Source organism: Chelonia mydas, chromosome 1 (genome assembly GCF_015237465.2).
Source record: "Chelonia mydas isolate rCheMyd1 chromosome 1, rCheMyd1.pri.v2, whole genome shotgun sequence".
Taxonomy (NCBI): Eukaryota; Metazoa; Chordata; order Testudines; family Cheloniidae; genus Chelonia; species Chelonia mydas.
In genome coordinates, this window is record NC_057849.1 from 45405173 (window position 1) to 45418585 (window position 13413).

The 13413-nt window shown below is 41.9% G+C and overlaps 1 protein-coding gene across 11 annotated transcripts in view; it reads right to left on the bottom strand.

Moving 5' to 3' along the window:
- Window positions 1-13413, bottom strand: part of FLT3 (fms related receptor tyrosine kinase 3) — an 89759-nt gene that overhangs the window by 12989 nt on the left and 63357 nt on the right. For all 11 annotated transcript variants that reach the window (XM_037891594.2, XM_037891595.2, XM_027820340.3 and 8 more), the window contains 8 exons: window positions 11736-11914; window positions 9329-9435; window positions 9103-9235; window positions 8908-9012; window positions 6746-6856; window positions 4375-4528; window positions 3699-3784; window positions 1646-1779 (listed from right to left, as the gene is read on the bottom strand). In XM_037891594.2, the coding sequence (XP_037747522.1) occupies window positions 1646-1779; window positions 3699-3784; window positions 4375-4528; window positions 6746-6856; window positions 8908-9012; window positions 9103-9235; window positions 9329-9435; window positions 11736-11914 (1009 nt within the window). The remainder of the gene's footprint in view (window positions 1-1645; window positions 1780-3698; window positions 3785-4374; window positions 4529-6745; window positions 6857-8907; window positions 9013-9102; window positions 9236-9328; window positions 9436-11735; window positions 11915-13413) is intronic.

A 13413-nucleotide genomic window follows, 5' to 3' on the forward strand; every position in this document is an offset into this window, starting at 1 on the left:
CGCCCTCCCCTCTTACTCCCATACAAGGCATGGCCAAACCTTGAGGGACAGAGAGGGTGGGTTGAGCATGTGTGTTTCGCGTTAGCACGTACAGGATACAGACTGATATTTCTGCACCTGCAATAGCACCTTGTGTCCTGGGAGAAGAGGGGCAGAGGGCAAGAAAATCTTGCATTGTCCTGAGGGAAGCAGAAGAAGGGAGAAGAAAGGCGTTGTGCAGTACAGTGCTAAAGAGACTGCAGGTGCGAAACCAGCAGTGTGCATCCAGCGCAAATCCCTGAAGGGTGGGCAAATATCTGGTTCACCCCACCTTGTGAAATGGTGAACAAGTGGAAAAAGGGGGCATGGTATGAGCAGAGAGTGAATGTTACAACTTCTTTTAATCAGATTCCAGACCCCAACCTCAAGTGCACAATTGCCATTTTGTTAATTAACAGTTAACTCCTCCAATCTCAGGCACCACTGGGAACGTGTCTTAAATTGGCGATGTTGATGAATAGGATAGAGAACAGACCTAACACTTGTTTAGGGGCATATTTCTTTTCCTTCTGTGAATGCCCATCTTCCTCTCCATTTAGCCAGAGCAAAGATTTAGCTCCTGGGGTGAGTGACAAACTACCTTCACACCTGCTTTTGCTCCACATAGAATGATGCAGAATGGGCCCCAAAAGGGAGCTGTGAAGCCATGATTGTTCCTGGGAGAGGGAGGAGCAGTGATTCTCATTTTCATACTTTCCCTTGATTGATTAGCTTACATAGCTATATATTGCTACTGTATAGTGTAGGACTTATAATTTGCTACATTAAGTAGGGCTAGATTGTGCCCTTAGACAGTGTGCTCATGGAGGTGAATAAGGAGGAGTAAGAACTCCCTTTTATGCCCCTATATGGGCTTCTCAGACCTGGGGTCCAGATGCACAGGACCAGTGGGTGCTGTATGTCAGCTATTGCCCTCACAAAGCAGGTGGGCAGGGAGTAGGTGGAGAATAGGCAGAGCCCTGACTCTGCCCCATAACACACCAGCCATGCAGCTGAACCCCTAACACACAGCTGAGGATATTATAATCTGCTGCCAGTACAGATCAGCAGCAAATCAATACTCCTCCAGAGCAAGGGGGAAGCAAGGAGAAATTGTGCCTCAGGAGGGTGTCTCTGGGTCACAATGTACTCCTGGGCTACCCCTGGGGAAATGTCACATACCGTGGCACATTAGATACTGGGCCAATGGGGCCTGTGCCCAGGGGCCCTGGCCAACTAGGGGCCCCCTGAAAAATGGGCGCTCCTGTGCCCCAACCCGCTCGCCTCACTCCCCAGCAGAAGCGCCAGGCGGGTGGAAAGAGTGGTGGGAGGGAGGACTGGGGGGACTGCAGGCAGAAGGAGTGCGGAGGGGCCCCCATTTGCTCTGGTCCAGGGCCCCACAAAACAGTAATCTGCCTCTGATCACACATGCATCAGCCCTGGCTCACACACAGTCAAGCCTTAAGGCATAATCTAGGAGTATTTTATTTTGGTTATTTAAAAACCTGTAATAAAGACATGGTTTAAACCTCTCACTTCACAGCTCTCTATCTCAGACAGCCTGCTGCTAATTTGATCTGTCTTTCTATTCTTTGCACTCTAAACATTGTTCACAGGTTAAACATACCGATTTTGACTCAAGAAACTCCATTCCTTTGGCAACTTGATATGAGAAGCAGAGAAGATCTTCAAAGGTGAGCATATTGAAGTCCTCCTCTTCATACACTTCATACACCCTTCCATTGATATATTTAATTTCTTCTGTAAAACATAAGCAGACCTTGGGCTTGTGACTACCTGGGGACACTCGGGAAAGTGAAGATGAATTAACTGAAGGTGTGAAGCTAAAGTGCAGGAGTTCAAGTGCAGTAAACCTCTGGGTGGACACATTCATTCAGAAGTAAAGTAAAGCAAAGTTTCTGTAGCTTAATCCCCTTCTCCATTTATCTCAATAAACCATTACAATTGGCTTGTCTGATACAGTATCAAGAAGCATAATCAGTGCATTGTGCACTTATTCTTCTCACACAGATAAGGGGAAAGAGTCAAGTGTAGATGTCTTCAAAGTCCAGTACCACTTTTATTGTTATTATTTCTATAACTGCTAATAAATACATAAAATAATTGTAAGCAAAATCCTGAGATCCTTACTAAACATTGGCTTAGTCCTTATACTAGCAAATTCCTATTGACTTCGATAAGAGCAGATCAAGAGCTAAGGCTTCAGTCAAAACTATAACTAAACTAATGCATGTAAAATACAATTTGTGACTTTACTTTTATTGTTACTGGCAAAATTATGAGATCCTCTCTCTTTCTCACTCTCATGCACATATGCACACACACACTTACACTTACAGAGGTGATACTGGTATGATAGATGTACAGCTTATGTGATAAAATGCATTTTTCTTACATCTATTACCATCTTACCTGTTCTCTGCCAACTAGTCCATCTCTGCTGGAACTATAGGCCTTGTCTATAGGAGAAGGCTGCACTCGATTAAATTAAGTAATTTTTTAAACCAATTTAGTTAAGCCAGTGTAATACCCTGGTGAACTCTCTTCATTTGGTTAAAGTATGGCTTACTTCTGATTAAACTGATTCCTAATCAATTTAAAAGTAAACTCAAATAAGAGTGGCAACCCAGTCTTTTGCAGCAGTTTATGTAATTTTCCTGCAGAAAAGGACCTGGGGATTACAGTGGACGAGAAGCTGGATATGCGTCAGCAGTGTGCCCTTGTTGCCAAGAAGGCTAATGGCATATAGGGCTGCTTTAATAGGAGCATTGCCAGCAGATCGAGGGAAGTGATTATTCCCCTCTATTCTGCACTGGTGAGGCCACATCTGGAGTATTGCGTCCAGTTTTGGTCCCCCCACTACAGAAGGGATGTGGACAAATTGGAGAGAGTCCAGCAGAGGGCAATGAAAATTATTAGGGGGCTGGGGCACATGACTTATGAGGAGAAGCTAAGGGAACTGGGGTTATTTAGTCTGCAGAAGAGAAGAGTGAGGGGGGATTTGATAGCAGCCTTCAACTACCTGAAGGGGGGTTCCAAAGAGGATGGAGCTAGGCTGTTCTCAGTGGTGGCAGATGACAGAACAAGGATGACAGTCTCAAGTTGCAGTGGGGGAGGTCTAGGTTGGATATTAGGAAACACTATTTCACTAGGAGGGTGGTGAAGCACTGGAATGGGTTACCTAGGGAGGTGGTGAAATCTCCATCCTTAGAGGTTTCTAAGGCCTGGCTTGACAAAGCCCTGGCTGGGATGATTTAGTTGGTGTTGGTCCTGCTTCGAGCAGGGGATTGGACCAGATGACCTCCTGAGGTCTCTTCCAACCCTGATATTCTATGATTCTAAGTCAGTTTTCACACCTTTAGTTAAACCTATGCAACTTTCTCACATTCATGAGGCCAAATTCCAATATTCCAAATCTCTGAAACAGGCCTTTAAAAAAAAGCAATCTGCCATAAAAACGTTTCCGTCTTTCCAACCATGTATGGAATTGCTGTTCCCACTCCAAAAATAAAATAAAATAAAATAAAAATCTGTCCCTACATTTTTACTATAATCTAGCTCTATTGATTTCTCTCTATTTATATACACATCTCTAATACAAAGAAAGCAATTTTGTTTTTTTACAATTGTTACTCAGAAGAAAATGCTTAATTTCTCACCTTCCTCTGAATATAATGTAATCCTGTTTGATCCAGAGGTCAAATCTGAGTCTTGCCTCAGTTGCATTCCTCCAAAGTCATCCACTCTACATAATGAAATATATGATCCATTTGTTAATGTAGTCCCCTGTTTGGAGTAGGGGGCATATTTAAAAAATTTGCATACTTCAAATAAAATAATAATCTGAATGTGAACTGCTTTGTAATGAAAAGGGCATCAGTTACTTCCATTACAACCTTTGGCACGGAATTATTACTTATTGTACATCTAGCATGACCCTTTAAAATGCCAAAATCCACAGAAGGGGTTTCATGATGCTTGCAGTGCAATCAGAAGACCTGCAGCAGAAAGAGGACCATTTTTTAGCCAATTCCCAGTGGGTTTCTTCCTGCAGAGAACCAAAGATTGGCGCGTGATGAGCCTGGAACTCACTGGTGTTCTTTCTTCAAGGACACTCCTCAATTCACTCCTTAAGCGAGATTTGTTTTGTTTACATACTGGCCCCCATCCATAGCTCTTCAAAGGAATTACGCCAGTTTACAGCAGTTGAGGATCAGGCTCAACGTTTTGCTTTGCAAAGTGTTCCGGGACACGAGCTTGCAGGGTGTTGTATCAATGCACGCGCTTAACTGATAATAGGTTACTTATCGTTCAAACTGGTACTGAACATTTTACCTGGGGTTTCGATCCAAGTGGAAATTGTGGTAAAAGCTGAAATTGTGCTGTTTGAAGATATCTGTCCACGTCCGGTGAAATATTTCTCTTTTGTTCCTTAAGTAGTTCAGCAGGTCACCATAGCAACAGTATTCAAAAATCAAGTAAACTGGTCCTGAGATAGTTTATAGAATGAATATCTATTACTGTCCAGGTACTGGATGTACTGAAGCAATCTTTCTGGGGGGAAGGAGCACCTCTATATCCCTGATGAAGCCCTAAGGAACCCACATTTTCTCCCAATGTATGGTCTATATTAAATGCCTGAACCTTCTACAGTTTCCATATAAATAACAGATACTGATGGATATGAGGCACACATCTCAGAAAATTTGCCTGGCTGACATTGCCAGATTTGTATCATCGAAGGTGGATTGGGGATCACTAAAGGGGAACACAGATCCCTCCCAAAAATGTTACCAGAGAAGCACTAGCACTAGTGACTAAAGGCCAGATTTTTAAAGGTATTTAGGCACCTAGTGGGATTTTCAAAGGCACGTGGGCACCTAACACCCATTGAAATCAATGAGTTTTAGGCACCTCAGTTTTAGGCATCAATGAGTTTTAGGCATCTTTAAAAATCTGTCCCTTAGTGTACAGGTCTGGAAGGTGCCATCTATGAAGCTTATCATCCACACAAGGCGGAGTAGGCACAAAAGATGAGGTAGAGTCCATCTGTTTTTGGGAAATGACATAATGGCTTTTGGGGGGATGGCAAAGAACCTGGTTTTCCCCTAAAGCCCAGACCCCTTCCTCTGAGAGTTTGAGACACTTCCTAGGACTTTGGACATATACACTTCTCCCTCAAACTGCCTGCTGGAGAGAAAAGAGAAAAATCTGCAGCTTTTCATATTACTTTACCCACACGTTTGGGGCCCTGCTTAACAGTATTTTTTGTTATGGCAAACTGAGTTACTGTTGTTTGATTTAAGCCGCTTTCATTCATAGTATTTTATTATTTTGTCCGTACACTCTAGTAATCAACTCTGTTCTAAGACAATCTAGAACGAAGGTGCCGACATATGTGGGGCATACTCATTGGTGGGGCATTTAGAGTATATTTACACAGCACTTGGGAGCAAGCCTCTTGACATGGGTTGGCAGACTTGGGCTAGCAGGGCTTGCTCTCAAAATAGCTGTGTAGACAGTGCTTTGAAGTTGCAGCTCGGGCTGGACTCAGGCTCTGAATCCCCCCTATCCTCCCAGGCTCAGTCTCAAAGCTAATCGCAATGATCTATTTAACTGCCCTCCTTTTCTTTTCACGACGGAATTATTGTTCCTATGAGCTGGGGAAATTAAATTTCATTGTTATTATTATTATTTCTGCCTTAAAATACCACCCATGGCTCAAATCTTTCCTATTTTTCAGTGTGATGGATGTAACAAATCAATTACAAATACAAACACCAGGTAGAATCTTGGCCCTGCTCACACTATATAGCTTCCTTATCCTCTCTGTGTTCACTAGTACGACTACATTACTTAAATTGTAAGCTATCCGGGGGCAGAGATCATCTTTTGATTCTGTGTTTGTACAACAGCTAGCACAATGGGATCCTGGTCTATGACTGGAGCTCCTGGGCACCAGCACAATACAAACAATAAAGAACAACAGTAATCCACAATCTCTGCCCTCTTATTTTTTCCATCCTCACTCTTGTCTTCTGTTCACTCCCCTCTTTACTTTTTCTTTCTCTTCCCTTCTCTGCTTCACTCACTCCGCATCCTTCATTCTACTCTCTTATTTTCATTTCATTTTTTTACCCCTCTCCACTTTCTTTCCTTTCCTGTCAATCCATCAGGCTGCCCAGTCTTCTTTGCCTCTTAGTGTTGGTCTTCAAACAGTTTTTGTACCAATGTAACTATTTTGGTGATTTTCTACTGCAAAAAATAAATAGGTACAACCCCCCAGCGTGGACATAGTTATACTGATATAAAGGTGCCTTATGCCATATTTGCTTATTCCCCTTTCCTCACAGGAATTAACTGTTCCAGTATAAACACATTCATCCCAGTATAACTGCATCCACAGGAGGTGGGCTGTGCTATTTTAATTATACCAACTGTACCAGTATAGTTAAAGTAGTACAATTTTTGCGTGTAGACAAGCCCTGAGATTCTCTTTCGTTTTACCCTCACTTTATTTTCTGCATCTGGGCCACTGCATAGCACAACACTGGAAATAACAACTAACCATGGGATTTGGGATTTATCAGTGTTCACAGATGCTTCATATTGCTGCTAATGGCCGATTTTTGAGGTATTTGTGTTCCATTCAGAAGTCTTCTTTACATTGATTTAGGTTAGTATATTTCAATGTGGTGTTTATTACCTGACATGGTGCAAGCCCCTAATAGATTCACAATGTTTTCATGGCTTCCAATATGAGTCATCATTTTGAGCTCTGACATTAGAGCATCTTCTTCAGAAGGGTCAGATTTTTCTGTAAATACAACAGCAACACAAACTTAGAAAAATATTTACAGGCTAGACTTTGAAACCTAAAAAGTTTAGGTTCTGTGGGGCATAGAAAGCTTTCCTTTTACATTAATCCCATTGATATAAAGCTGTGACTGTGTAGAAAATTGTTCTAAAGAGTAATACTTTAAGATAAATAGATATTCTATCTGCTATCTATCACAGCTGGAACTCTCTCTCTCTCTCTCTCTCTCTCTCTCTCTCTCTCTGTGTGTGTGTTTGTGTTCTAGCTACAAGCTTTGTGAGATGATTTTGTGGTCTTGAAAAACAGATATTATGAAAGTAATAAAATAAAGAACGGTTGGCAGGTTCTGAGAATTTGCTTTAAATATGAGACAGGGAGACAGATATAGAACCAAATTCCTTTCTAAGTTTATATTGCTATAACATTGAAACACGTTCAGTAGGGGTACTTTGGATTTAAACAGTTGTAACTGTGAGCAGAATTTGGCCCATAATTTTTCCATATTGTCTCTCCTGATTCAAAACTGGATCATGCAATTTCGAGGAAACCACAGCTTACAACTTAAACTGATATGGAATTGTCTCAGTTACAATATAGAGAAGCAGTACAACTACTGACTCATAACTTATTTCTCATTTATGCAATTCCCTGCACTCGGATTGGGTGAGGGAGTCTATGTCTATGATTTCTCATCCACCGTAAAGTGTACCAATAATTGTATTCCAATTCCAATAATTGTTAGCCAAGTAGTGTACAATCATTTCAATAATGACTTTATGTCTGTTTTTCAATAAATGTAGAATCATTATGCAAACTCACCTCACCTAACTCTAGATAATAAATAAAATTTAATTTATTAATTTAATTACTCTTAGTTGGAGAGAGAGGAACTAATAACTCCTCATTATGCAAGAGAAGGGGAGGTATTGGATGGGTAAGAAACTGAGGCAGACATGTCTGTTTTGAAGGCAGTAATCCGTGGAGATGAGGGAACCATAGTAGCCAATCAGAGAGTAAGGGTGAGAAAATGGAAAGTATATTTCAGTGTAACAACAAAATGAAGGTGTTTTCTGTTCACTCAGTAAAAATGGTACCCTGTGTTGATAAACATCTCCTTTGCATCAGAGTTCATTTAGCCCAAAATAATGTCCCATTACCTCATGAACAGGAAGCACTCTCTCTATATCAATCAAATATAGAAAGAACTTTACAAAAGTTACTAGAGCTAAAACTTTGCCCTACCACAGCATGAAGGGGGATGAATTGCATGGCAGAGCTGGTTTCTCCAGTGGGAGAGCCCTCCTAGAATTCAAAGGTGGGAAGCGCTCTCAGGACTGGCCTTGTGGGAAGCCCTCTCAGGGCTGACACTACCTGTCAGTTAAGCCCTGCCTTCTTTTCTGGATGGAGTCCATGTTTCCACCTCTGAATGCCATATATGGCAGTTGGGGTACTGGGTGACCATATCACAGGAGGCAGGACCTCACTACATCCCACTGGTTTGATGGGGGCAAGTTCTTTACAGCTGTGGAAACTAAATGGCCTGCAGAGCAGGGAAGACAAGACCCAGCTGGGTAATGCAGACTAAGACAGCATCTGTGAGTAGCAGGTCCAAAACAGAGCTGTTAACTAAGCTGCCTCCAAATCCCCAAGTCACCAGAGTTGGCCAGCCGCATTGGGAAGAGAAGGATGTATCCTATGAAAGGATGCTGCAGCAGGTATGCAACCTTTGCCATGTGGGAGGCCCAGCAGTCCTTCCCTTGAGGGTGAATGCCTCCCAGTGCCCCCCTGGAGTGGCAGAGTTCTACCCTTTCCCATACTATTGGTTGTGCCTTAGAGACACACTCTAGAACTTAGTTAATACATGGAATAAACTACAAAATGCAGCAATAAGAATATGCAAAAGGAATAATGTTTAGAGCTAAGTAAGTATTGAAGGATAAAAGGATTTAAGGGAATTGATTTAGAGGGGCTTCTGGTGCTGTTTCTACTTTAAAACACAAACAATAAATCACTGCTTGTGAGAGTAGTATCTCTCTTTTGATTTACTGTACCTTTTAGCATTTTGACGGCAACTTGGACTGAAACTCCAGTTTTACTAATTCCATAAGCTGTAGCATTCACCACTTTTCCAAAGGCACCAGAGCCAAGTGCCTGCCCTACAAGACAAAATTAGTTAAGGTGATTTCTAGTTTAGTGCAATGCAAACTAATATGGTGATTTCATGGTTTACATAGCAGATTGCTCACCAAATTCCAGATTTTCCCTTGGAAACTCCCACTTGAGATCATATTCAAATTCACTGAAATCAATGTAGATGTACTCATTATCTGAAGGACCAACTATCTGTATCATTTGCATTTGGCTTTCATATCTAAATTGCTTCAGAAATGGAAAAATTGTATTAGTCCAACAGAGAAATAGATTTCCAAGAGAGGGGAGTGGAGAGCATTCATTTAAGTTTTTTGCTTTTACCTTTCTGTATTTATGAAAAATAAATATAAGCAAAACAGCTATAAATGGAAGGCAAAATCCAGTAGTTGCATAGAATGAAACATTATCTTGGAGGGAAAAAACAGCTCCTGTAATTTAAAAAGATACATGTTACTAAACAATGAATCAGAACTGGAATGTAATGTCAAGTTACGAGGAACAGAGTAAAATCTGTCGTGTGTGTATTATCTCCACTATTTTCCATTCCCTTTTGGCCTGAGAATTGCCAATGGGAATTACAGGTGGTCAACATCTCTCAGGGAGCCAGATCATGCCCTTCAAACCTCGGTACATGAGTAAGATCCTCTGTATGTGGATCGACCAACTCCCATATGAAGGAGGGTTCAGTTGCCTCTGCAATAGAGGTGACCCAAGGTGCAAAGATGTATGCAGAGGGAGGGGCAGGGTCTGGGTGGCCCAGAACTGGGTGAGGGCGGAGCTGGGAGAATACACATTCTTCCCCCTTTACACCACACAGCTTATCACGTCTGTGATGGGAAGATACTTTTAATGAGGCCCCAGAGACAGCTGCAGCCTGGGGAGTCCCTGGTAATGTCGCTATGCTGCCAGGCAGCAAAGAAAATGCTGGGGACTAGGAGCCAGAGTGAAGGCAAAAGATCTCCACATAGATGCACCTGATCTCCTTTGGATCCCTGGTCGGCACCATGATCCATTCCACATGGGACAGACTGACAGCCCAAAGTGGAATGAACTGGGAGGAACCCGTAAGAGGATAGTCATAAATATTTCTTCCCCTGAGCCCCCTCTTGTTGATTCTACTGCAGGAAGAGGTGTTTAATGGAAGTACCCCCATTGACTTCAACTGTCTTGGGTCAGGCCTCAATTGGCACTGTAAATGAGTTGTATTCTTAACAAAACAAGATGGGCAATACTTATAAACTGGATAAGTCTGAAACTTATTTTCATTCAAAAAGTGAATGTTATATGACTCTTTAACCCCTTTGGCATCATTGTTCAACCAGATGCCATCCTGGCATGTTGCCCAGATCCCTGTGAATCTAAAGACAAGCAGCCAAACAAATAAGAAGTCATTCCAAGGTTCACTGCATAACCCCTGCCTCAGTGCAGATATAATAGAGCCACCAGTTAACTGAGGACCAATTACACCAAACCTGCTTAGAGTATTGCTCTGCTATTGCCCAGTTAACAACATAATGCCAAAATTACCAGGTCTAAGTTTTTCATCATACAGATAAATACATCCTTGCCCATTCAGAAAATTAACACCAGCATACAGTGTGTGCCATCCATACAGTATACTCCAGTGTAAACTAGTTATGTTTGACACATGCTTACATAAATTCATTGTTTATTAAATTCAAAATATTAGACATTAGAAGACTGGATTCATAATCCTTAAATGTATTCTACACATGTTCTCATAGACAGTCCAGCCTATGTATGCCACTAATCAGTGCAGATGTTATCACTACCAGGCTGGGTGTCACAAAGACAAATTAAAATGACTCAGTAACTAATGGTATTAAAATCCGAATTCCCTGCCTTTTCCTTGTTATATTTTTATGGTTTTAAGACACTCAAGGTGAAAGTATGTGACCTTCTCTCACAAAAGCAGGCTGACTCTGCTACCTTCTACTCTTTCTTCTCTGTCTACTTCCTTTTTTACTATAGCTGCAAAATGTCTTCTGAAGGTCAAAACTGAGCAACTTTAATATCCTTTATGACACTATGTAGTGTGTATGTGAAATGGTACCAAGTAATATCTATCACTCATGGTCAATACATGTACTGAATTAAGAAAATATCTTGTCTCTTCAAGTCAAAGGAAATCTTTATGTTCAAACTGAATGAATTAAAAATTTGCCCTCTTCCTAAATAACACTGCATGTTATTTTCTGTAGCTCAAATATTTTTCCTTATGCAATACCTATGGGCTGTAAACCTTTAGTCTCAGAGAAGACATCTGAACAGAACATGACCTGATGGCCACATTGCTTCTTCTTTGAAATCATACATAAAAGGAGGATCTCATATATTTCCATAAGCAAAAGGGGCTGCACATCAATTTGTAACTTAATTTCCCGGTATAGCTTACTCATAGGAATAAAAAGCAGGCCTCTAGATTCACAGGGCGTGATTCTGCAGCTGACTTTAATGGAGGAGTAGTCTGCTTTGGGACTGCTAGATTTGATCCCAAACGTCATATCACTGAACTTAAGAAAAAGATCATGCCAGAAGAGACACAAATTTTACCCGCAATTCCACTCACAGCCTGTGTGGAATCCTATATTTTATTTGCAAAGAATGTTCAGATATGAACTAAAAATACAGACGATGACACAGTTTTCTCTTTGTAGTCTTTAATTAACTTGAGATGGCCTGCACAGTCTCCGTAGCGGTACAGTACCTTGTTGGTTAATGAATCTCTTTGCACAGGATGAGCCAACAGAATTGTTTGCACAGCACTCAACAGAAAAGCCTATCACTTTGTCCTGTATAACTAAAATGCTGCTGGAAAGCCAGGACCCGAAGGTTTCCCTCTCATGTGTGTCACTCCAAATCCCTTCTGTGATTTCTTCTGTACAACTAAAAAGAAATGAGGTCCAGTTATGATTGTTACAACTTGCACAGGGTTTTGGGGAGGCCAAATCATGAGAGGTGGCTGATGTTCGTGCTAGAGAGGAGAGTATTGCTCGGCTTGATTTTCACTATATTATTATACATGATGATATATACATCTACATACATTATACATGTGTACATTAGATAGATAGATAAAGTCCAAACCATACTGCGAAGAGTTACAAAGTGATCTCACTAAACTGGGTGACTAGGCAACAAAATGGCAGATGAAATTCAATGTCAATCAATGCAAAGTAATGCACCTTGGAAAACATAATCCCAACTATACATATAAAATGATGGGTCTAAGTTAGCTGTTACAACTCAAGAAAGAGATCTTGGAGTCATTGTGAATAGTTCCCTGAAAACATCCACTCAGTGTCCAGCGGCAGTCAAAAAAGCCAACAGAATGTTGGGAATCATAAGGAAAGGTAACGCTAATAAGACAGAAAATATCATATTGCCGCTATATAAATCCACAGTACGCCCACATCTTGAATACTGGGTGCAGATCTGGTTGCCCCATCTCAAAAAAGATATATTAGAATTGGAAAAGGTACAGAAAGGCAAAAAAATGATTGGGGTATTGAACAACTTCCATATGAGGAGAGATTAATAAGAGTGTAGTAGTACATACACAACTTTCTTCCTGTGTATCTACCAATCGCTTTAACATCTGAAAGTTAATAATTCTTGAATAGGCAGAGGGCTAGTCAGATCACAAAACAAAATTTATAATGGGACTTTGATGTATTCCCTGGCAAATCCACTGCTCCTGATACTTTGATTCATTAGGATCACTAAATGCACCAAGGGAAGCTTATATGGAATCCAGTATTCATACTGGGACAATGTGCAATTAAATTAATGTCTAACTATTGCTATAGACACATCTGTGTTTATTTCAATATAAAGAGATTCAGATACACATGCTTATGGGCCTGATGTTGCTTCTATTAAAGTCAAGGAAAAACTCTAATTTAGTCTGATTCATCCCTGTACTAGACTATTATTTTACATGTACCCAGTGGTGAGCTGGAGCCAGTTCACACCGGTTCGCTAGAACCGGTTGTTAAATTTAGAAGCCCTTTTAGAACCGGCTGTTCCCCTGGAGAACCCAAGGGGAAAATTTGGTGGGTGTAGAGCACCCACCTGCAGCTCCCCGCCCCATGCCTGGCCCCAGCTAACCTCCGTTCCGCCTCTGCCTCCTCCCCTGAACGCGCCGCCCCGCTCTGCTTCTCTGCCCCCCCTGGCTTCCCGCGAATCGGCTGTTCGCGCGAGAAGCTGGGGCGGGCTGAGAAGCAGGCGGCGGCTTCACACTCGGGCCCAGGGAGGTGGAGGCGGAGTGGAGGTGAACTGGGGCGGGAGGTGCAAGGAGGGCTGCCCGCGCAGCAGCAGGTAACCCGGGGGGGGGGGGGCGTGCAGGGGAACCGCTCCCCGCCCCAGCTCACCTCCACCACCCT